The sequence below is a fragment of the Orycteropus afer genome, unplaced genomic scaffold (genome assembly GCF_000298275.1).
Source record: "Orycteropus afer afer isolate SDZICR_OR568_19922 unplaced genomic scaffold, OryAfe1.0 scaffold00293, whole genome shotgun sequence".
In the NCBI taxonomy this organism is placed as follows: domain Eukaryota; kingdom Metazoa; phylum Chordata; class Mammalia; order Tubulidentata; family Orycteropodidae; genus Orycteropus; species Orycteropus afer.
Window position 1 is genome coordinate 2,246,854 of NW_006921880.1, and position 26,519 is coordinate 2,273,372.

The window sequence follows — 26,519 nt, forward strand, 5'->3', positions numbered from 1 at the left end:
CCAAAACAAGGCCAGGAGCTGATTGTGAAATCATCAGCTGCTCATATGCACATTCAAGTTGAAGTTGAAGACAATTAAAACAAGTCTATGAGAGGCAAACTATGGCCTTGATAATATCCCTCCTGAGTTTAGAGACCATTCAAAGAATAGATTTGATGCACTGAACACCAGTGACCGAAAACCAGAGGAATTGTGGGATAACATCAAGAACATCATCCATGAAGAAAGCAAGAGGTCATTAAAAAGATAAGAAAGAAAGAAAAGACTAAAATACATGCCAGAAGAGACTCTGAAACTTGCCCTTGAGTGGAGAGTAACTAAAGCAAATGGAAGAAATGACAAGATAAGAGAGCTGAACAGAAGATTTCAAAGAGCAGCTCGAGCAGACAAAGCCAATTACTATAATAAAATGTGCAAAGACCTGGAATTAGAAAACCAAAGGGAAAGGACACACTTGGCATTTCTCAAGCTGAAAGAACTGAGGAAAAAATTTAAGACTTGAGTTACAATATTGAAAGATTCTGTGGGCAAAATGATGGATGCAGGAAGCATCAAAAGAAGGTGGAAGGAATACACAGAGTCACTGTACCAAAAAGAATTGGTTGATGTTCATCCCTGTCAGGAGGTGGCCCATGATCAAGAACCAATGGTATTGAAGGAAGAAATCAGAGCTTCATTGAAGGACTTGGTGAAGAACAAGGTTCCAGGAATTGACACAATACCCATTGAGATGTTTCAGCAAATGAATGCCCTGCTGGAGGCACTCACTTGGTTATGCCAAGAGATTTGGAGGACAGCTCCCTGGCCAGCTGACTAGAAGGGATCCATATTTGTACCATGCCAAAGAAAGGTGATCCCACAGAATGTGGAAATTATCAAACAATATCACTAATATCACATGAAAGTAAAATCTTACTGAAGATAATTCAAATACGGTTGTAATAGTATATTGACAGAGAGCTTCCAGAAATGCAAGCTGGATTCAGAAGAGGATGTGGAATGAGGGATGTCGTTGCTGATGTCAGATGGATCTTAGCTGAAAGCAAAGAATACCAGAAAGATGTTTACGTATGTTTTATTGACTATGCAAAAGCATTCAATTGTGTGGATCATAACAAATTGTGGATAGCATTGAGAAGAATGGGAATTCCAGAACACTTGATTGTACGCAAGAGGAACCTGAACATAGATCAGGATGCTGTCGTTCAAACAGAACAAGGAGATACTGCGTGGTTCAAAATGAAGAAGGGAGTGTGTCAAGGTTGTATCCTTTCACCATGCTTATTCAACTTGTATGCTGAGCAAATGATCTGAGCAGCTGGATTATATGAAGAAGAATGTGGCATCAGGATTGGAGGAAGACTCGTTAACAACCTGCGATACGCAGATGACACAACTTTGCTTGCTGAAAATGAGGATGACTTGAAGCACTTACTGATGAAGACTAAAGACTACAGTCTGCAGTATGGATTACACCTCAAAATAAAAAAAAACAAAAATCCTCACAACTGGTCCAATAAACAGCTTCATGGTGGGTGGAGAAAAGATTGAAGTTTTTCATATTACTTGGTTCTACAGTCAACACCAACAGAGCAGCAGTCAAGATATCAGATGACGTATTACATTGGACAAGTCTGCTGCAAAGAACCTCTTTCAAGTACTGAAGAGCAAAGATGCCTCCTTGAAGATTAAGTTGCGCCTAACCCAAGCCATGGTATTTTCAATTGTCTCATATGCATGTGGGAACTGGACAATGAATAAGGAAGACCAAAGAAGAGTTGATGCTTTTGAGTTGTGGTGTTGGAGAAGAATGCTAAGAGTACCATGGACTGCTGAAAGGACTAATGAATCTGTCCTGGAGGAAGTACAGCCAGAATGCTCCTTGGAAACGAGAATGGTCAGACTTCATCTCACCTACTTTGGTCATGTTATCAGAAGGAACAATTCCCAGGAGAAGGATATCATAAAGTAGAGGGTCAATGAAGAAGGGGAAGGCCCTCAATGAGATGGATAGACACAGTGGCTGCAGCAGTGGGCTCAGGTATAGCAAGGATCGTGAGGCTGGCACAGAACCAGGCATTGTTTCATTCTGCTGTGCACAGGGTCGCTATGAGTCGGAGATCACTCAATGGCACCTAACAACAACAACAACAACGGAAAGAACCCTGGAGTAGACACTGGAAGATACAGGTTCTGCCTTAGGGGAAGGGGCATGGATTCTGGTATTACACAGACCCTGAGTTTATGTCCCACCTCTGCTACTGACTAATTATATGCCTGGATTATCATTTATGGAAATAGCTTCATTAATTACTAGTTTTCAGAATGGTTTTGAGTTTTAAATGTCATATTGTATATGAAACCACATAGTATGTTAGCTATGTTGTTGTTGTTGTTGTTGTTGTTACATGCCGTTGAGTCAGACCCAACTCATAGTGACCCCTCCTTGAGTTTCCGAGGTGAAATCACTACAGATGTAGATTGCCCAACCTTCCTTCCAAGGAGTGGCTGGTGGGTTTGAACCATCAGCCTTCTGGTTAGCAGTCAAGTGCCTTAGGCACTACACTACCAGAGCTCCCATGATAGCTATATGTACTCATTTTCTTACTCCCTAGTTTCAGATTTTCCAGGTGTTTTGGTTGCCTAGGGCCACTCTGTCTGATAGGAATATACCACAAATGGAATGGCTTTAACAAACACGAGTTTATTCTCTTACAGTTTTGGAGGCTAGAAGTCAAGTTTGAAGAAGTGCCAGGCTCTAGAGGCTGGGTGAAAGCCCCTCAACCTTGGGCTTCAACTCTGCCTCTTGTTTCCAGCCCACTGAAGCTGGAGGCTTTTCTTCACTCAGGCAGCTGCTGGCTGCTGAGGCTGAGAAACTCAGGTCAACAAATAAAATGACACAGTCACAATAATACCAAACCACAAGGCAAACCATTGATTCAAGTCTTGAAAAAGGTCCAAGATCTACAGGGCAACATGCAGGCTGCTGAACAACTCGGCTATGTGCGGGTTCAAGCATGTCATAAGCTAAAGACCATTCCCAAAGCTTCTCCTTATGTACTGGAAGCAGACCACATCTCTAAGACAGCTACTCAGCTGCTCACAGTAGATTCCACCATGGAGTTGATTGCCAGTCTTATCATAGGAAATACTACATCCAGCTGCCCAGCCACTCAACCAGGCCTAGCCAAGTTGACACGTAACCTTAGCTATCACACCATGTGTTCTGTGGCTGCAAGCAAATCACTTCTTTGGGGGCTTGATTTTTCTTTAAAGTAAGATTAAAATGGAATCATCTAAAAGCTCAATGTCTTTATGATTTTCAGTATTAAAATTTTAAGACATACAGCTTGCCCCCCCTCCTTCATCTCAGGTAATAAAGAATTGATTACATTTTGTTTTCACAATGAATTTGTGGAATTTAAGGTTGTAAGTACTTTTCATGAAAAATAGACTAGCATTTTCCAAAGTGTGATAAAGTAGATGTTACTTGAAAAGGGTTCTATGGTCTAAAACATTTGGGAAATGCTGAGTGTAGTAAAACATGTTTTCTCCAAGTGCTTGTCACAGAAAACTTACACCATAAATTTACAAAAGGGAGGTGACTATGTAGCATTTTCTCAATATATTTGACCCTGAAATCTTTTTTTTTTTTTTTTCTTTCCTTCCCCCATAGAGCATCTCTTAGATCTAGAACTTGATATAATATGTGTTGGGAAATGATGATTGAGACTATTTATTTGCTTTATCTCAAGTCTTTCCATCATAGAATTATAATTGTCTACTTTGTTCTTAAACTCAAGGAAATGATTCCATAAGCTCCTGTAGTAATTTATTTTCTTGCCTTATATCTCTGTTAATTTATATGGCTTATAATGTAATGTCAGAATATTGTGGGATTTATTTCCCATAAAATTTGCAACAAATATATCTATAATACTGATCTCTCTGCAAAAGATAACCTTTTGTAAGTTTTTTTCTGGTAAGAAAATTTTGCTAAGTATTTTATTCTATTAGATTTTATTGTAAATGGAATTGTTGTCTTAATTTCTTGACTTCTAATACATTTTCAAGGAGCCTCAGTGGTGCAGTGGTTAAGGCCTCAGCTGCTAATGGCAAGGTTGGCATTTTGAACCCACCATGCCCCTCCTCAGGAGAATGCCCTGGAGATCTGATTCTGTAAAGATGGCTACCTAGAAAGCATTGTGGGGTGGGTCTGCTCTGTCACATAGGGTCATTATGAGTTGAAATTGACTCTATGGCACCTAACAATAACAACAACCATAGTAATACATTTTAAGGCTGGTAATGTAATCCTGGCTAAAAAAAGAGCAGGAAAATGGAAAAATTATTCCTGCCCCATAAAACTCTTTCTAGACACTTTCTTACCTAATGAAATCTAGAAGAAAGTGCAAATGGTATCTTTTTTACAATAATGTCAAATGGCATATATTGTGACATAATGACCACTTCCAAACGATTCTTCAGTATTCCTAACATTTTTTTAATTTTTACATTCTTGACTTGCTTTTCTGCTTTTATTTATTTATTTGTTTTTGCATTCTAGGGTTATGGTTTTCCAGTGAACCGGCTTTTTGACCTTTTGTTTGAAATAAGAGATCAGTACAATGAAACACTGCTTAAGAAATGGGCTGGAGTTTTCAGGTTAGTCTGAGCTGTGGTACCTTAAAGAGATGAGTAAAAATGTCACATGTTCATATAATTGATTTTGTGTTGAACAATGAAAATCTTACAACCAGTTTTTAATTGTACTTTTAGTTCTAAAGTGACATCTTTTCCAAAGTTATGTCAGTTACTTCTTTTCCGTAAATTTTTTTTCAGTAAATAATTAAATATTTGAAAGGGTATAAATATTCAAAGATACTTAGTATTAGTGTATAGCTTTTGGATTTTGTTTGGGTAAACAAAATTATGTTGATTTTTACAGTCAACATAATTAGGTAAAAAAATTTTACTTGAATAATTTCTTTTAGAAGTATCAGCACAAGGCTGGTCCCTATGAAGTGGAGATTAAAGACATCCCCATGTCTAACGTTTCCAAACTGCTGTACCACTCTGTCATCTCTGACATCAACTCCTCCTTCTCCCGTCAGTACTCTTGCCCGTCTTAGGATTTTGTCTTTCAATATAGTGTCTCACAGAACTCACAGACAGCCAAGAAGTGGTTCATGTGATGGTTGAGGCTGGAACACTGGCAAGTCCCAGATCCATGAGTCACGCATAGGTCTGGAGGATTCTTCTCACTCACAGTTGAAGGGACTGATGATTCCAAATCAGCAGATCAGATAGCTGGGTGCTGTCTCAACTCCAGGGGTGAGGTGAGGACGTCATTTTAGTAGGATCCACAGTCAATGCCCATGGAAGTAGTAGTCAAGAAATCAAATGACATATTCCTTTGGGGAAATCTGCAAAACAACATCTTTAAAGTGTTTTAAAGTGAAGATGTCATCTTGACTAAGGTGAGCCTGATTCAAGCCATGATATTTTCAGTCATCTGAATGATGCAAAAGCTAGATGTGAATAAGGAAGACTGCAGAAAAATTGATGCATTTGAATTACGGTATCAGTGAAGAATATTGAATATACGATGAACTGTTAAAAGAATGAACAAATCTGTTTTGGAAAGAGTACAGCCAGAATGCTTCTTAAAAGCGAGGATGGCAAGACTTTATCTTGTGTGCTTTGAGTATGTTATTAGGGGGGATCAGTCTCTGGAGAAGGACGTCATGCCTGGTAAAGTAGAGTCAGCAAAAAAGAGGAAGCCCCTTCGACAGGATGGACTGACACAGTGGCTGCAGTAGTGGGCTTAAGCATAGCAGTGGTTGTGAGGATGGTGCAGGACTGGGCTGTGTTTCATTCTGTTGTACATGTGGTCTTTGTGAGTCAGAACCAACTGGACAGCACCTAGCAGCAGCAAGCGCCAGGAGCCTTTGTGGGTGAGCACACAGATACTTGGTGAGTAGTAAATGTCTGCCTCACTACCTATAAAAGGTCCTTTTCTAATGACAACATTATGAGTGGTTAAACAAATAGAAGACATTGCTTTGGTCCTTGAGGAGTTTATAATCAAGTCGAGAAGACAGAAGTCACACAACATTGTCCCTATCAAGAAATATGACTGGAATACTCTCTGTCTCCTGACTTTATTTTTAGTTATAGGTAGTTTCTTTAGGCTATATCATCCTGAGAGCTCTGATAGCATAGTGGGTAAGGCACTTGACTGCTAACCAGAAGGCTGGCCGTTCAAACCCACCAGCCACTCCTCGGAAGGAAGATGGAACAATCTACTTCCGTAGTGATACTGCCTCAGAAACCCAAGGAGGGGTCGCTATGAGTCGGGTTTGACTCGACAGCACATAACAATAACAACAACAGAATACTAAAAGTACTAAAAACTAAATCCCCTAAAAAGGGAGTTCTGGTGGCACAGTGCCTAAGGCATTTGGCTACTAACCAGAAGGCCAGTGGTTCAAACCCACCATCCACTCTGTGAAAGGAAGATGAGGCAATCTATTTCTGTAAAGATTTACCGCCTTGGAAACCCAATGGAGATTGTTACGGGTTGGAACTGCGAAAACTAAAACTAAGAGGATGTAAAACAACCAAGTGAAAAGATGAAATTGCATAAGAATTTTGAGGGACAAGAGCTATAAATTTGGTTCTGAATTTTAGAATTCTAGATGATTAGCTAGTGTTATTCTGTTTGGGCATTTAATGGATAAATACAAAATGCTTTTATAACAGGGTTTTTGTTTTGTTTTGGTTTGGTTTTTAGTATTGTCTTGTAATACTCCAATGATACATTTTTCCAATGATAAGTTTTCTAATTTTCTTTCTTAACAGGGACATTTTTGAAGAAGATAACTATAGCCCCATCCCTGTTGTTAATGAAGAAGAATATAAGATAGTCATCAGTAAATTTCCCTTTCAAGATCCAGATCTTGAAAAGGTACAAACTACTTTTTTAACTCAAAAACTTTCTTAAAAATACATTTATAATATTTATTGCTATATGAAACTAACTTGATACTGAGAATGTCAGAATACTTCTTTTGGGGGCATTTCTTTTTGTTGTTATTTGAAGTCTGTAGGTATGTTTTGTTAATGTTTAAAGATTATGCTGTCATCATCATCATCATTTTTACTATTCTGGTGAAGTTAAGAAGGGGCTTTCTTAGGGTTACTAGGAGCAGTTATCCCAAATATTGGGTGGTTCTCAGAGCAGATGTTACTAATGTTGGGTGGATTCCAAGAATAAGAGTGTATTCTGGGAAAGTGAGGGTAATTTTTACTTTGAAGGGTCCAACGCTTTGGGCAATCTTGTTTTTGTCTTCTTTCTAGAATTACATTTCTAGAAAGAGTTTATTTTTGTTAAAGAACTTTATGAAGGCAATAGCTCCCTGCAAATTTCTTCCTGAAGTACAGAATATATATTTTTGGGTATTGAAGTGTCTGAAAAATTGACAAGGTAGAGAAAGGAAGTAGATGTGTAGGATGTTCTGTGAATGTACATGAATGCACATGTGAATACACACACACACACACACACACACACGTATCTATCCAGTATAAATAGAGAATCAGATATCATTAAAAAAGAATCCAGTATAGAATCCCATTTCATGAAAAAGCGATACCATACTTATTTCATGTTACTGTAATCTTTTTTCTTCTTTATTCTCATTTCCAATCCTTACTCTTTTTTAATTCTTTTTCCAACTCTGTAATTTAGTCCCTTTTTAAATTTTTATCCCGTCAGACTAAATAAGACTTTGAATTGTGACTGTTTTTTTTTTTTTTTGTATTTTATATATATAAACTGAGCATTTTCTGTGTAATAGTTAAGTACAGAACCAAGCAATTAAATGCATAGCATTTAGATTATAGCTAAAACTCCCATAGCACACACCTACTAGTGAGTTTTCATACACAAAAAAGACCAGAATAATTATTCTAATTCTGTATTTTTTGAAACCTCTATCAAAGTTGTCCTTATCAAATAATATTACCAAAATATTTTCTATTTGGGTATCTGTGCTTCATCAATCAAATGAAGAAGTTGAACTAAATATTTTCTCATGTCCTTTCCAATTACATTGAACTATTCTAAATAGGTTTATAATTAGAGGGAAGTTTAACTTTGCTTGTAGGAAACTTCTAAAATATGTAGTACTTCTTAGGATTAAGTTCCTTAAGAGTTGTATCATTTGTCCTTATAGCATTAATCATTAAAAGTAGCTACTATAATAAGGTAAAAGCGACAAGGAGAATTTAAATGTGAAAATTTAAAATTAAATTCAATTATATATTTAGTAAGAGTGTGTGCATTTTTTGTTCTTTTTTTAAATTTTAAGTATAATTTTCAATTTAAAGCTTTAGAAAAGACATAAAACTATCTCCATATAACCTGTGTTATTTTCAGTGTAAATTATAAATAATAAAATACTGAGACTGAACATATATGCAAAAATATGTCTTTTTGCAAAATAGCTATGCTAATTTGATTAGAGGCATTTGGCTAAAATAAGAACATATTCATATTCTGTGTTTTAATGTTATTGAAATAAATTCTCAAAGCCTAAATGTCTCCAATACTTAGTATCAGGTTCCTTCTACAAAAATAAGTTGGAAGTGAGTTGACATTTACATTATTACCAGCTGATTTTAAAGAACATTAGCTTTTTAGTTAATTTTTCTACTACTCCTAAATGATTCTCTATTTTGCAGAAGGTTAAACCAATTAGTTCTGGAGAGAGATGACTGTATTTGCAAAGGTTTTAATGGCCAGTTGGTTGTAAGTTTCCTTTTGTTGTTTGTGTGTGCTGTCTTGTCAATTCCTGCTCATAGTGCTACATGACAGAGTGGCACTGCTCCGTAGGGTTTCAGAGGCTGAAATCTTTACAGGAGGAAATTGCCAGGACTTTTCTCCCATGGAGCTGCTGGTGGGTTCAAACTGAGTGCTTATTCTCATTTCCAAGTGCTTAACCATTGTACCACTGGGGCTCCTTTTCATTTTGCTAGAAGTATCTAGGTACACATTTGTTTATTTAGATATTTGTTGTTCCCTACCATAGACCATACATTGTGCTGTGCGCTAGATTTCCAGTCTCTGCTGTCAAGTGAGGAGTAGACAAAATGAACAAGAAATTATAATTCACAGAAGTTGGCACTGCTTTGGATGGAGGCAACACGCACAAAGGCTGTCCTTCTGTATTATACAAGGTGGGAGGTGACAAGACGAAGCCGGAGAAATGAAAGGGCTAGTCCCTGATAACCCTTGTAAATAGCATTAGAAAGTTTAGCCTATATCCCAAGGACTGTTGGAAGTCACCAGAATGTTTAGAGCAGTAAAAACATACTCAGATTTGCACTTTAGGAGGATTTCTCTGGCTAATGTCTAGAGAATAGGTTGGAGAAGAGTGAGACTATTGGCAGGGAAATCAAGTCAGTTATCCTGATAAGAGAGGTTGGTGACCTAAATGGAGCTTATGACCTAGATGTTGATTTGAGAAGTATTTATGAGGTAAGAACAATAGGTGTAGGTAATTGTTCACGTATGAGGGGTGAGGAGAAGAGGGGTTAAGCAAGATAGTCAAGTTTCTGCCTTGGATGGTGGTAGCTGTGATAGGAAACAAGAGGAGTAGATTTAGAAGAAATAGATGAACATTTCACTTTGGGATCTATTGAGGATATCTTAAATGGTACAACCAAATGGCTATGTCCAGTGGGTGGTTGGATATATGGATTTGACCTTCAGGAGAAAGGTTTGGTTTGGAGTTGTAGATTTGGGGGATTTTAGCACTTGCGTGGTCATTGAAAACATGTGACTAGATGAAATCATCCAAGGCAATCATCCAGAGAAGAACAAGAAGAGAGGGAGGAAAAGGATGTTTAGGATAGAACCCCAAGGCATACCAGTAATTAGAGGGATTGCTGTGAGTCAGGCCCGACTCAACGGCAAATAACAACAACAGCAGCAAAGGAAGATCAGGGAGCTCTGCTGGTGTAGTGCCTACGGCATTTGACTGCTAACCCACTGTTTCAAACCCACCAGCCACTCCTTGGAAGGAAGATGGGGCAATCTACTTCCATAGTGATAACTGCCTTGGAAACCCAAGGAGTGGTTGCTGTAAGTCGAAATCGACTTGACAGCAGTGTGTTCACTTTGGTTTTTAAAGGAAGATAATTTGGAAAAATAGAAACACTAGTATGGGGGCATGGTTACCAAGAAAGGAGACAATATTTAAGAAGGAAGAGAAAGCCAGCTGTGTTGTATACTTTTAAAAAATCAAGTAACATAAAAGCTGGAAAAATCCATTGGATTGAACAACTGGGAGGTCATTGATGACCTTGATGAGAGTACTTTCACCAACATACTTGGTTACCATGAATATAAAAATAATAAGTGTAGATAAAGCTTCATGAAGGGCTTTTGGTAAAAATCTTGGACGTGTGGCATACCTTATGAAGATTGAGAATTTTAAAATAAAGCAGTTTAACCAAGAAGCCTACTGAACCATTGTCTGCATACCACTGTTTGATGGTATTAATATATTAATTAAAAGCTGCTATAAGGTATAGGGGAGCTCTGGTAGCATAGAGCCTAAGGCACTTCACTGCTAACCAGGAGGCTGGCGGTTCAGACCCACCAGCCACTCCTCGGAAGGAAGGTTGGGCAATCCTACTTCCGTAGTGATAACTGCCTCGGAAACCCAAGGAGGGGTCGCTAGGAGTCGGGGCCGACTCGATGGCAAATAACAACAACAACACATAAGGTATAGGAGTGCTCTGGTGGTGTAGTGGATAAGGCATTTGGCTGCTACCCGAAAGGTCAGTGGTTCAAACCCACCAGCTGCTTTGTGGAAGGAAGATGGGGTGATCTACTTCTGTAAAGATTTACAGCCTTGGAAACCCCGTGGAGGTCGCCATGTGTTGGATTCAACTCGATGACAGTGAGTTTGATTTGGTTTTTAGTATAAGGTATTTTAGGAGTAATGGAGGGAGCTCTGGTAGCATAGTGGCTAAGACACTTCCCTGATAACCAGGAGGCTGGCGGTTCAAACCCACCAGCCACTCCTCGGAAGGAAGGTTGGGCAATCCTACTTCCGTAGTGATACTGCCTTGGAAACCCAAGGAGGGGTCGCTATGAGTCGGGGCCGACTCGAGGGCACATAACAACAACAACAACAACAGGAGTGATGGAATGAACTGAATACCTTCTTGAATTGGCATGAAACCTATTGAAGGTGGGGTGAGGGAATCTTTGAATTTTTCTACTGCATGTAATCCTTGATATTCCATTGTCTGATTTATCATTTCTGATCTTTGACATGCAGTATAGGAATGAGTCCCTGCAGTACAGTGATGACTCAGAGCCAGGAGGCTGGCCTGTAACTTTGCGTAGCCACCCTGACTCTTGTGTTGTGGATGCAGAGAAGCAGACAGTGAGCCATCTCCTGCAGGATGCTTATCATCAGAACGTACACAGTTACTGATACATGCTTCCTCTGCTTGTTGGAAACCTGACAGTGTGTTTTAAGAAATGGGAAAATTGCCAGTTTCTTCAGAAATAGTTTGGTTTTCTTTAAAATCCCCAAAATAACGTAGAAATACAAGTCTTGTGATGCAGCTATTTGCTACTAATTCCAATGTGAATTTAATTTTTTTTTCACATTTTAGGTGATTAAAATGTCTATGTCTTTTCCTAAAATTTCAAAAACAATGTATATTTTTTATTTATACAGCAATCTTTCCCAAAGAAGTTTCCCATGTCTCAGTCAGTGCCTCATATTTATATTCAAGTCAAAGAATTTATTTATGCCAGCCTTAAATTTTCAGAGTCGCTACACCGGAGGTGAGTTTACTAATAAGAAACACATTTTGATTCATAGTTGTTTTTAATGGGACATTAACAGTATTTTCATGCCATGATTCTCTAGTGGATTATGATCTCATTGGAAAAGTTTACTGATTTTAGTGACATTTGAGGGTAAGTTGCTGTAAATCTGATTATTTGCTTTATTTTTTGCTGAAGTATTTAAAAGCTAATTCCGGAAATAATGACTTTTTATCCCTAAATACTTCAGTATGTGTTTCTAAAAACAATAAAGACATTTCATTGCATAACCAGACTTAACAAAATTAACACTAATTTCATAATATTAATTCCCTAGTCTATACCAATATTTTCTTTATTGGCCCCCAAATATCTTTTTATAGTTACTATGTTTGAATCACAGTCCAAATAAGGTTTACACCTTTTACTTGTTGTTAAATCTGTTTACCAATTTTCTTTATCTGTATCTTTGACATGTTGAAAATCTGATATTCTTAATAGTTTTATTTTAGCTTTCCTCAAATAGGTTTGAAGTGAGGATTCATATGAAAGCTGTAGAGTACATAAAGATTACTGTAGCAAATTGGTATCATACTCAGTAATGGAGCACAGTAGCTATTGGCAGCTGTAGCTAACTTTGACTTTATAGGCAAGTGAACACCATTTACCTGGTGTGATGAGAGTAACCCCCAATTTAGGGAGATAGGGAATGTGATATTATTCCTATTTTGCTAATAATGTAATTGACACTCAGAGAGGCTGCATCATTTCTCCAGAATGGCCTGGCTAGTTAATGAGAGCTAGAGTGAAGGAGCAGCAGATTCCATATCAGTAAAAGTGCTTGGGACAATCTCTAGTTTATAAGAAGAGATCAGTTAATGTTAGTGGAATCTTAATCTTCGTACCACACTTTGTTCCAGCTACCTAGATGGATCCTGCATTATAGTCATGTGATGTACTTCTGATTTTGAGAATTCTCTGGAACAAAGTAGTGATGCTGGTTTTCTTAGTGACTACCTTTCTGGAATCCATTCTTCCAAATTTGTACACTGAATAGCATGAAATGTCCTTCTTCAGTGAGAAACTGTTTGGAATTTTAAGTCACAAAAAGGCATGAAGGCAGTTTAGACATAATAATTATTTGTTTTTCAAGCTGAAACAGAATAGTGACAGTAAAAGGAAGAAACAAACAAACAAAAAAAAACTGTTAATAGTCATTTTACAACATGGCTCAAAGGGAATAGAATTATATTTGAGGATTGTTCTTGAAGATGCAATCTTGACTAACTGGGGAAAAAACCTATTCTTTTACTTTATTGTGTCTGTCTCATTCATTGTAAGCTGCCACACATGTATTTTGGATTTAAACAATGTGTAAATAAATGGAAAAAGAAATATATGTTCTATCAGGGTATCTGATTTTAAGGCTAACACTGCTCTTTTCTTATGAATAGGGATTCTTTAAAAGAGTCTTTTATTCCTGTTCCTGAATAATATGAGGGGAACAGGGAAGGAAAAGAAAGGAAGGAAATACATACAGCATCACCTGTGCTTTGTGGTTTCCATAAGCCAGTAGTCCTCAAAGTATGGTCCTTAGACCAGCAGTGTCAGCATCATGTAGAAAATGACGAGAAATACAACATAAGATCCACTGGATTACAAACTCTGAGAGTGGGGCCAAGGTTTTACCAAACTCTCCAGGTGATTCTGATATATGGTAAAGTTTATGAAACACTTCCTTGAGCTTCATCATACTCCACCACAAGCCTTTTGTACCAAAGTTTCTAAAGATGTACTTTAAAGATGTTAGCTTTTCACCTCAGTCATGAAACTTACTAGAGTTAATATAGTCTCTCTAGTACACAACATGACATACACAAGTAATCTATCATTTGAAAAACAGTGAATACAAATGAATGCTAACTGCGGAGGAATAGCGCAAAATGAGTGCTAATACAATGGTAGGTTTCAGTAGTGGATAGGTCTCGGGATTCTGATGGCCTGAGAACCCACCCACTGCCATTGAATTGGATCCGACTGATAACGACCCCTCCTTGGGTTTCTGAGGCAGTATCATTACAGAAGTAGATTGCCCAACCTCCCTCCCTTCCAAGGAGTGGCTGGTGGGGCTTCTGGTTAGCAGTCAAATGCCTTACGCACTATGCCACCAGAGCTCCCAGATGGTCAGAGAGCTACCCATAATTTATGCCTGTCTTGTTATTCATTATTCATTTAACATTCTAAAGTTCTGATCTAAGAAGCTAGAACTTGAACCACTACCTTAATTAAGGTAGTGTACATGCGTATGTACATGTATGTTCCTACGTATGCATGTGCATGTATATTTATGTGCATATGTACGTACTTGCATGCATACATATATGTGTTGTGTACATGTGTTGCATACGTAGATATGTATGTACATGCATATGTACGTGTATGTGCATATGTATGTGTGTATGTTCATATTGGTGCATATGTGCATATGTATGTGCTCACATACGTGTGTGTATGTATATATGAGTATGTACATATATGTGCATACGTACATATAATGCAGTGATTAAGAACATAAGTTTCAGATTCTGATAGACCTTAGTTTAAGTCTTGGTGCTGACACTTACCAGCTGTAACAGGACTTTGGGTAAGTCACTTAATCTTTTTAAATGCAATTTCCTCATCAATAAATGAGGGAAATCAGAGTACTTAATAGGGTGGTTGTAAGAGTTAAATGGGTAAAGCATGTGTATGACACTCCCATTATAATGCCTTGTACATGATAGACACACAAGAGCTTAAGAGAGGATGGGATGCTACAATATTAGATGGGAGGCCGCAATTTGGAGTGTTTATATTGTACTGTGTAAGCATTGGGGAACTGTTGAAGGATTTGCAACTGAGGAATTACATGATTTAAGTTTTATTTTAGGAAGTTTACTCTGGGCTTCAATATAGATTTGAGATTGGAGGAAGGTACAAAAAATAATCATGTGAGAAGAAGAAGGTAGTAGTTCAACCAAGAGATAAAGAAAGACTGAAATAGGATGAATGGTGACAAAGAAGGAACTTACACGAGGAATATTTAGGAGCCTGAAATTAGAGTATATCTACTCCTTACTTAGCAACTATCTCATTATCCAATACTTCACATTTACAACAATAGTGAAGAATCTATCTGACTGTTTTGTGCAGTGATGAATACCAAGGTGCAAGGCAAAGGTAACACTGGCTGTGATGGTTAAGGTTATCTCTAAGCTTGGCTGAGCCTTAATTGTCAGTATTGGCTATTATGTAATGATGCAGTCATCTTCCATTTTGTGATCTGATGTGGTCATCTTCCATTTTTTATTAATTCCAATTTTCACATAACAACCTGATCTTTGGAACCTAACTATATCAATAGTGAGGAGTGGGTATATTTGTGAATAATTAGATGAAGTAGTTAAGGGATGGAGAACAATTTGACTTACATTTGGGTGGACTTGTTTATATACTTTAAAATAGAGATTTCAATTAGTCATCTCCCAAAACATTTGATTCTTTGTTATCTGGAAAATCAACAAGACAGATGTTTTCAAGGAGCTCTGATGGCATAATGCTTAAGGCATTTGACTGCTACCCAGAAGGCTGGTGGTTCAAATCCACCAGCCACTCCTTGGAAGGAAGATTGGGCAATCTACTTCCCTAGTGATACTGCCTCGGAAACCCAAGGAGGGGTTGCTAAGAGTCAGATCCAACTCAACGGCAGTGAGTTTGGTGTTTGGTTTTAGATGTTTTCATCTATTATTTTATTTTGATGTAAATTTATGCAAGTAAAGGAAGAACATTAAAAAATCTCTGTTAAGGGACATTCCTCAACATAATAAAGGGCATATATGCAAAACCAACAGCCAACATTATTCTCAATGGAGAGAGACTGAAACCATTCACCTTGTGAACAGGAACCAGAAAAGGATGCCCTCTATCACCACTTCTATTCAACATTGTATTGGAAATCCTGGCCAAGGCAATAAGGCAAGAAAGGGAAATCAAAGGCATCCAAATGAGTAAGGAAGAAGTCAAACTATCCCTATTTGCTGATGATATGATCCTATACCTAGAAAACCCAAGAGACTCAGTCAAAAACCTACTGGAACTAATTGAGAGCTTTAGCCTTGTGGCAGGATACAAAATCAGCATCCAGAAATCAGTTGGGTTCCTCTATACCACTCCTCGGAAGGAAGATTGGGCAATCCTACTTCCGTAGTGATACTGCCTTGGAAACCCAAGGAGGGGTCGCTATGAGTCGGGGCCGACTCAACGACTCATAATGACAACAACAAATGCCAGCAAAGAGATTACTAAAAACGAAATATGGAAATCAATACCATTTACAATAGCTCCCCCCAAAATAAAATACTTGGGAATAAATCTTACCAGGGATACAAAAGACCTGTACAAAGAAAACTGTAAAAGACTACTTCAAGAAACAATAAGAGTTCTACATAAATAGAGAACATACCATACTCATAGGTAGGAAGACTGAACATTGTGAAAATGTCCATTGTACCCAGAGCAATCCATACATTCCATGCAATCTCAATCCATATCCCATCAACATACTTTAAGCATATGTCTAAACCAATCACTAACTTTATATGGAAAGGAAAGAAACCTCAGATAAGCAAAGCACTATTGAAGAAGAAGAACAAAGTAGGAGGTCTCAGACAGCCGGATCTCAAAACCTACTATACAGCCACAGTGGTCAAAACTGTCTGGTATTGGTGTAATGACAGACATATAAACCAATGGAATAGAATTGAGAACCCAGAAATAGCTCAATCGATCTATGGTCGGCAGATCTTTGACAAAGGGCCAAAATCCATTAAATGGGGAAGAGAAGGTCTGTTTAGTAAATGGTGCTGGCAAAACTGGATATCCATTTGCAGAAAAATGAAACAAAATGTGTATCGCACATCATACACGAAAACTAACTCCAGATGGATCAAAGACTTAAATGTGAAACCTAAAACTATAAAGTTCTTCAAGGAAAAACTAGGGGCAAATTTAGGGTCTCTAATATAGGGGGCTCTGGTAGCATAGTGCCTAAGGCACTTGACTGCTAACTGGAAGGCTGGTGGTTCAAACCCACCAGCCACTCCTCAGAAGGAAGGTTGGGCAATCTACTTCTGTAGTGATATCACCTCAGAAACCCAAGGAGAGGTCGCTATCAATCGGAGCCGACTCAACGGTACATAACAACAACAACAATATATGGCAAGGAGCTCTGGTGGTGTAGTGCCTAAGGCATTTGACTGCTAACCAGAAGGCTGGTTAGAAGGAAAGAACCTCAGAAGGAAGGTTGGGCAGTCTATTTCTGTAGTGATACTGCTTCAGAAACCCAAGGCAGGGTTGCTATGAGTCGGATCCAACTTGATGGCAGTACATTTGGTTTTGGTTTTAATATATGGCATATATATTAGGGACCCTAAATTTGCCCCTAGTTTTTCCTTGAGGAACTTTATATATTTGGCATAGGAGCTCTGGTAGCGTAGTGCCTAAGGCATTTGACTGCTAACCAGAAGGCTCGCGGTTCAAACCCACCAGACACTCCTTGGAAAGAAGGTTGGGCAATCTACTTCTGTAGTGATACTGCCTCAGAAACCCAAGGAGGAGAGGTCACTATGAGTCGGATCCGACTCAACAGCAGTGAGTTTGGTTTTTGGTTTAATATATGGCATAAATAAACTATCATGCATAACCCAAAATGCACAAACAGCAGAAGAGAAACTAGATAAATGGGACTTTCTAAAAATTAAATGTTTATGTGCTTCCAAAGACTTCTCTAAAAGAGTCAAAAGAGAACCTACAGATTGGGAAAATATATTCAGCAATGACATGTCTGACAAGGGACTTATCTCTAGAATTGATAGAAAATTCTAATACCTCAACAACAAAATGACAAATAGTCCAATTTAAAAATGGGCAGAAGACATGAATAGACACTTCACCAGAAAGGATATTCAGGTGGCCAATAAACATAGGAAGAAATGCTCACGGTCATTTGCCATCAGAGAGATACAAATAAAAACAGCAATGAGATACCATCTTGCCCCAGCAGTAGTAGCAAAGTTCAAGAACATAGAAAATAACAAATACTGGTGAGGATATGGAGAGACTAGAACTCTCATACATTGCTGGTGGGACTATGAAATGGTACAACCACTGTGGAAAGCAGTATGGCGATTACTTAGAAAGTTGGAATTAGAAATACCATTTGACCCAGCCATTCTGTTACTAGATATATATCCTAAAGAAGTGAAAGCCAGGACAAAAACAGATATATGCACAACCACGTTCTCATAGCACTACTTACAATAGCCAAAAGAAGGAAACAACCTAGGTGTCCATCAACTGAAGAATGGATAACCAACTATAGTACATACACACAATGGAATACTATGGAACCCTAAAGAATAACGTAGAATCTGCAAAATACCAAATAATGTGGATGAATTTGGAGTACATTATGCTGAGTGAAATATGTCAGTCACAGAAGGACAAATATTGTATTAATCCGTTATTGTAAAAAAGTCAAGGAAAGGTTTATATATGGAAGGAAATTTTCTTTGTTGGTTACCAGGGGTGGGAGGGGAGAGAAGGGGAAGGAACACTACTAGATAGGTAGAGACAAGTATTGATTTGGGTGAAGAGAAGGGCAGTGTTCCAAATGTGAATAATCAACACGGTTGCATTGAGGAAGAGGAAAACATAGAGAGATACATGGGAGGTGCAGACAACAAAGATGAATCCTTTTGCCCATACGGTACTGCATTGTCAGTGAAGGAAAACATGGATATACAGGTGTATAGATGGGTGGACAGGCTGAACTATTAGGTATGTCTGTGCAGCGGGGAGTGTGCCCAAGACCATGTATAGGGTTGGCAGACAATGTTTCTACAAGTGTATTGGTGTGTTCTGTAAGAATTCCCAGGTGTGTAGTAGAGGTGACAAGGGACAAGGTTATAGTCACTTCCTGGTCACAGCCAGCTACCCAGAGGGACCAAGTAGTTGGACCTGTGGGCTGAGGACCATAGTTGCAGGGGACATCAAGCTCAATTGGCATAACATACTACACAAAACATTGTTCCATATCCTACTTTGGTGAGTAGTGACTGGGATTTTAAAAGCTTATAAATGGCTATCTAGATGCAACGATGGGTCTCTCCTCATGCAGAGCAAAAAAGAATGAAGAAAACCAAAGATTCATGGAAACAATTAGTCCAAGTGACTGGTACCCTATGTGATCCTCAAGAACTAGATGGTGCCCAGCTACCACTGTCAACCACTTTGAGAGGAATCTTTGTGGGAAATCCTGGATAGAGTTGGAGAATAATGTGGAACGAAAACAGTCATTTAAAAAAAATGAAAAAAAGGATCAGGTTTGCTGGTCTGATGGAGCCTGGTGGAACCACTGAGAAAAGAAGGGAAAATAGAAGGGCTGTGTATGCAGAGGGCGACAGCTCAGGGGGCAGGAGTGCATGGAGGGAAGGACACAGGGAAGAGGTGACTGTGGGAAGGAAGTGGGAAGGGAGCTGTTACATTGTGGTATATTGTAGTCAATGTCATGAGACAAAGTGTATGTGAGTTGCTGTATGGAAAGTGAATTTGCTATGTAAATTTTCACCCATATCACAATTAAAAAAAAAAAATCTTCGTTAATAGTCATCTTACAACTTGACTCAAATGGAATAGAATTCTATTTGAGGATTGTTTCTGAAGTGTCAGTCTCAATTCTATACTATATTAGCTCCCTTCATCTTTTCCTTAAAATATAAAGTATTGTAACACTCTATAAGTTAGTGTGTACAATTTGCATGTTCTGACAAGTGTTTTGGGAGTTCTGGTGGCGTAGTGCCTAAGGCACTTGACTGCTAACCAGAAGGCTGGTGGTTCAAACCCACAAGCCACTCCTCGGAAGGAAGATGGGGCAATCTACTTCCGTAAATGTTGATGCTTGAAACACAGTTCTGACGGATAGTTAAGACGTGGTTAAACTTACAGAAATTACAGAAAATTTAGTGTTTTGGGATGAACTATTATTTAGAGAAGAGAGTGCCTTTCTGATTGTTATTTGATTTATTTACTGCATTTATTACATGAAAGATAAAAGTCATTCATTTTCTTAATTATGTATAAACCAGTATGTTGATTCATGATGAATCATGATTCATGATAATTCATCATGACCCTATGTGTGCCCAAGTAGAGCTGTATAGAGTTTTCAATGGCTGATTTTTTTTTTTTTTTCATTTTTATTGTGATTTGGGTGAAAGTTTACAGAGCAAATTCATTTTCCGTACAGCAACTCACATACACTTTGTCTCATGACATTGACTGCAATTTCCCACAATGCAACAGTTCCCCTCCCATATCCTCCCCATAGTTACCTCTTCCGTGTGTTCTTCCCTCCATGCACTCCTGCCCCCTGAGCTGTCGCTCTGGGCATACACAGCCCTTCTATTTTCCTATGATTGATCTCTCCAAGGAGTGTATCTACCTGTTGTAAATAAATGTTCAGCTCATATGCCTGTCTTTTGTTTGGCTGGAAACCACAGGAGTGGGTTCAGTTACTGACTTGAAAGGCAGCTAGGGGCTATAGTCTCAGGGTCAATGGCTGATTTTTTGCAAGTAGCTCACTAGACTTTTCTTCCAAGTCTCCTCTCTTTCTAGGTGGACTAGAACATTCTGAGTGTGTTAACTAATCATTTGTACCATCCAAGGTTTCCATTATATAATTCTCCCTAAGCCTACCTAAACTCTAACTAAAACCAGAATTGCTACATCAGTTCTGACTGTTTTTGTTCATGAACTCTCAGTATTCTAAAAGAAAAACATATAATGCTACTTGTGAAATTTTTCCTTCTATCTTTAATGAAACTATTTGTTACTTTTATTAGTTCAGTTTCTGGTGGTTTGATTAACTTTCTGTGGTCTTAAGTTATCCATTCATCAAGACATTTATGCTTATATTTTAAAATAATATGCTTTACTAAATACATTGACTGTTTTCTTTTTGTTATTGAAAGGAACTAGAATTCAGAATTTGGAGACTGAGAAGCTTATTCAGTTAAACATAGCAAGTGTTTTGGTTACCTAGTGCTGCTCTAACAGAAATACCACAAATGGGATGGCTCTAACAAACAGGAGTTTATTCTCTTCCATTTTGGAGGCTTTAAGTCCAAGCTCAAAGTGCCAGGCTCTAGGGGCAGGGTGAAAGCCCCTCAATCTTGGGCTTCAGCTTTGTCTCCTGCTCCCAGCCCACTGAAGCTGGAGGCTTTTCTTCACTCAGACCCCTGCTGGCTGCTGAGGCTGACAAGCTCAAGGTTGACAAGTAAAAAGGCACAGTCTCAGTGTACCAAACAACATGGCAGGCTATTGATTGATTCAAGTCCGTTGAAAGTCTGCTTGTGGTAGATCCCACCATAGAGTTGATTGCCAGTCTCATCATGGAGAACAACTACCACCAGCTGCCCAGCCACTCAACCAGGCCCAGCCAAGTTGACACACAACCTTAACTACCACACATAGTTAATTTACATAGTTTAAGATATGTAAATTGAACTTTGTTCTGGACTATCAGCTTTCTAGAGAATCCTTGGTGGCACAGTGGTTAAAGTGCTTGGCTGCTAACCAAAGAGTCAACAGTTTGAACCCACCGGTCATTGCTGTGGGAGAGAGATGTGGCAATCTGCTTCTGTAAAGATTTACAGCCTTACAAACCCTATCTGCTCTGGCCTATAGTGTTGTTAATGAGTCTGAATCAACTTGATAATAGTCAGTTTGGTTTTGGTGTGGATCAGATTTCTGACATATATTATTATTTTTAAAATCTACATCTCTAACCCAAAATTGAGTTTCTATGGTTTTTTGTTTTTATTTGTCATTAGAGGATTATGGAAAAGTCACTTTCTGTCTTTAAAGCACTTGTAACTCTAAAATAAGTTTAAACACAATAAAACATTTCTAGAACTAGAAGATACTTAGGAGCTTTCATAGTATAAATGTTTCTTTTCATAATAAAGGCAGAGCCAGAGAATAGCATGACTCATCCAAAGTCTCATAATTAGTTAGTTCCAGAAAAAAAAGAGATCTAGGCCCACTAAGGAAAGGGATATAGTCTTTTAAGAACTTTTCAGCCTATATAAGGGGTTAGATTGTGAACTATTTTAGGAAATGTATTTTATACTAGATTTAATGGCTGTGAAGCACACTTTGACAATTAAGAAGAGTGCAGATTACAGGCCTAAAGGACAAGGAGTAAAGGGAAAAAAATGCTCAATTAGTATAAAAACCTCATGGAGGAAATCCTGGGTTTTGTCAGATAAGTCTTACTGGACAAATGGAACATAGCTGATAATAAGTTTTCTGCTTTTACTTGTGGAGGAAAAAGTATGCATGGATTTGTTCATGGAACTGGAGGTACAGAAAAATTTAAGCAAAAGACATTTTCTTTAACAGATAACTTCATTTGAGAAAGATGCTATACAGGGTGTTTTTAAGAATAATTTCAGTTGTGTCAGAAAAGAAACCAGAGGAGTTTGACGACCATTCCTTTTATCATGGTGAGTACATTGCTTGTTTTAGGGATGCTGTTGATAGATTCAAATGATGGAAGACCAGACAAATTGTGGAATGACATAAGAACATCATACATGAAGAAAGCAAAAGGTCGTGGAAAAGACAGGAAAGGAAGAAAAGACCAAAATGGATGTCAGAAGAGACTCTGAAACTTGCTCTTGAACAGAGAATAGCTGAATAGAATGGAAGAAACGATGAAATAAAAGAGCTCAAAGATTTCAAAGCGTGGCACAAGAAGACAAAGTAAAGTATTACAATGAAATATGCAAAGACCTGAAGTTAGAAAACCAAGAGAGAAGAAAAGGCTTGGGGTGTCTTAGGTTTAAAGAGCTGAAGGAAAAATTGAAGACTTGAGTTGCGATATTGAAGGATTCCATGGGCAAAATGTGATGTGATTAAAATCTGCAATATACAGACAATACAACCTTGCTTGCTGAAAGTAAAGATGACTTAAAGCATTTACTGATGAAGATTAAAGACTACAGTCAGCAGTATGGATTCCATCTCAACATAAAGAAAACAAAAATCCTCACAATTGGATTAATAAGCAGCATTATGATTAATGGAGAAAAGGTCAAAGTTGTCAAAGATTTCATATTTCTTGGTACCACAATCAACACTGATGGAAGCAGTAGTTAAGAAATCAGAGGACATACCATGCTGGACAAATTTGGTACAAAAGACCTCTGTAAAGTTTTGAAGAACAAAGATGTCTCTCTGAAGACTTAAGGTGTGCCTAACCCAAGCAATGGTATTTTCGGTAGCCTCATATACATATGAAATCTGGACATTGAATAAGGAAGACCAGAGAAGAGTTGATGCCTTGAGTTGTGCTGGTGAAGAATGCTGAAAGTACTGTGAACTGCCAGAAGAGCCAACAAATCTGTCCTGAAAGAAGTGCAGCCGGAATGCTCCTTGGAAGTGAGAATGGCCAGACTTCATCTGACCTACTTTGGTCATGTTGTCAGAAGGAACCATTCCCCGGAGAAATATACCATGCTTGATAAAGTGCAGGTTCAGCAAAAAAGGGGAAGGCTCTCAACGAGACAGATTGACACATTGGCTGCAGTGATGGGCTTAAGTACAGCAAAGATTGTGAGGATAGTGCATGAGCCGTCAGTCTTTTGTTCTGTTGTACATAGGGTCACTATGAGTCAGTGTTGACTAGACAGCACCTAACAACCACAACAACAACATGGGCAAAATATTGAACAATTTAGTTAGCATCAACAACGTGGGCAAAATATTGAAGAGTTTAGTTAGCATCAAAAGAAGATGGAAGGAATACATAGTCACTGTACCAAAAAGAATTGGTCAGCACTCATCCATTTTAGGAAGTAGCATATGATCAAGAACTGATGATACTGAAGGAAGAAGTCCAAGCTGCACTGAAGGAATTGGTGAAAAATAAGGGTCCAGGAATTGATGGAATACCCATTGAGAAGTTCCCACAAACAGATGTGTTGCTGGAGGCGCTTACTTGTTTATGACAAGAAATTTGGAAGACAGCTCTCTGACTAACCGACTGAAAGAGATCAGTATTTGTGCCCATTCAAAGACAGATCCAACAAAATGCAGAAATTATCAAACAGTATCATTAATATCACATGCAAGTAAAATTTTGCTAAAGAAATTTTAAAAAGTTGCAGCAGTATATTGACAGGGAGCTTCCAGAAATTCAAGCCAGATTCAGAAGAGGACATGGAATGAGGGCTGTCATTGCTGATGTCACAGAGATCTTGGCTGAAAGCAAAGAATACCAGAAAGGTGTTTACCTGTGTTTTATTGTCTATACAAAGACATTTGACTGTGTGAGTCATAGCAAATTATGGATAATATTGTAAAGAATGGGAATTCCAGAGCACTTAATTGTGCTCATAAGGAGCACAGCAGCCCATAGACCAAGAGGCTGTTGTTCAAACAGAATAGGAGGATGCTGCATGGTTTAAAATCAGGAAAGGTATGCATCAGGGTTGTATCTTTTCCCTATATTTATTACATGTGTATGCTGAGCAGATAATCCAAGAAGCTGGACAATAGGAAGAACATAGCATCAGGGTTAGAGGAAGACTCATTAACAACCTGTGACATGTAGATGACACTGCTTTGCTTGCTGAAAGTGAAGATGACTTGAAGCACTTGCTGATGAAGGCCAACATTGCAGCCTTCACTGTGAATTGCACCTCCACATAAAGAAAACAGAAATCCTCACAACTGGACCAATCAGCAACATCACAATAAATGGAGAAAATATTAAAGTTGTCAGGGATTTCATTTTACTTAGATCCACAATCAACATTCATGGAAGCAGCAGTCAAGAAGTTAGACATCATATTGCTCTGGGCACATCTGCAGAAGACTTCTTTAAAGTGTTGAAGAGCAAAGACACCACTTTGAAGGCTAAGGTGGGCCTGACACAAGCCTTGGTATTTTCTATAGCCTCATATGCATGTGAAAGCTGGACAGTGAATAAGGAAGACCACAGAAGAATTAATGCATTTGTGTTGTGGTATTGGCAAAGAATACAGAAAATACAATGGACTGCCTGAAGAATGAACAAATCTGTCCTGGAAGAAATGCAGCCAGGGGTTTTGAACCTCCTTGAGCGACCATTCCTTTTTTCATGGTGAGTACATTGCTTGTTTTAGGGATGCTGTTGATAGATTCAAATAATGGAAGACCAGACAAATTGTGGAATAACATCACATCTGGTCAGCAGTCAAGGCCTTAGGCTCTATGCTACCAGAGCTCCTATAACGTTATTATGAGATAATAATTTGGTCCCATTGCTGTCTTCTTTGTGAAAGATAGTATCTGCCTTTAGCATCTTCTTTGGTACAAACACCACCTTTTCTGGAAGTTTGTTTAAAATTTATTTCATAAAGAATATTTAAGTCGAAACTTCTGGTAAGATGGAGGAATAGGCAGACAAGCAACACCGACCCTCTTCAACAAAGAAAAGAAAAACCAATTGACAGAGATACAGAAGATAATCCTGGAACCCTGAGCTGTGAAAGGAACTATACAGAAGTGGATTAAGGACCAACTAGTGGAGAAACCTGAACAAAAACAGTGAGTACAGAGATGATCAGAGCTGCGGACTGTCAGCTACTCTGACGAGACTAACAACCTGAATGTTTCTTAAGTGGTGTTGGGACCTGAGAATTAACCTAAAGATCAGTCCCAGTCACCAAGGGGTACAGAGACAGCTGCTCTGGTGGCCTATGACTAGGGAGGGAAACAGCAAGGAGGGAGACAGCCTGAGCTGTTGACTTTCTGCTGTCTGGAGGGCGCAGCCATTTCGGATATTTAAACTGACCGAGGGTCCAACCAATTAATGTTTACAAGCGGTGGCCGTTTTGGATATTTAAAGTGACTGAGGGCACAACCATTTTGAATGTTTACAAGTGGTGGCCATTTTGGATATTTACAGTGACCAAGGGTGCAGCCATTTTGAATGTTGCCAAGTGGCAACCATTTTGGATTTTAAAGTGATAGCATTCTCATTAGGATTCCAGGGACCTGAGAACAGGCTCAGTTTGCCAGGGTCAGCAAGTACATACAAGAGGCTGACAAAGGAAAGGAGACAGGTAATGAGTGTGTAAGTGCTGTCAACTAGTGAATAGAGGCGCACAGCACAGAACCCTGCCTGTATAGATAACATACAAACAAAGAAAACGAAAATTGTGGACAAGTCACTTCAACATATAATCACCAATTAAATATAAACACAAAAACGTCACAATGCCCTGGAGACAACAGAGCATCACATTCCACACAAAGAAGCAAGATAAAGCAGGAGAAACAAGAGACCAGGATATAGACCCAAAACACATCCCTAAGGAAGATGCAGCATTGGAACTCCCTGACAAGGAATTCAAAATAATTATATTTAGTTATCTTCAAAGGATTGAGAGACAGACCAAGGAAAACACAGACAAAACCCTGGAAGAATTTTGGAAGAAAATACAAGAACAAAATGACAAAATAAATGAAAAATTAGAAATGATTCTAAATCTACAGATAGAGATCCAGAAGATTG

General features: G+C 38.5%; 1 protein-coding gene across 1 annotated transcript in view; it reads left to right on the plus strand.

The window, feature by feature from the left end:
- Positions 1 to 26,519, plus strand: part of EXOC6 (exocyst complex component 6) — a 258,977-nt gene that overhangs the window by 93,316 nt on the left and 139,142 nt on the right. Inside the window, exons 13-15 of the mRNA XM_042782364.1 lie at positions 4,568 to 4,665; positions 6,865 to 6,970; positions 11,766 to 11,875. Of these exons, the coding sequence (XP_042638298.1) occupies positions 4,568 to 4,665; positions 6,865 to 6,970; positions 11,766 to 11,875 (314 nt within the window). The remainder of the gene's footprint in view (positions 1 to 4,567; positions 4,666 to 6,864; positions 6,971 to 11,765; positions 11,876 to 26,519) is intronic.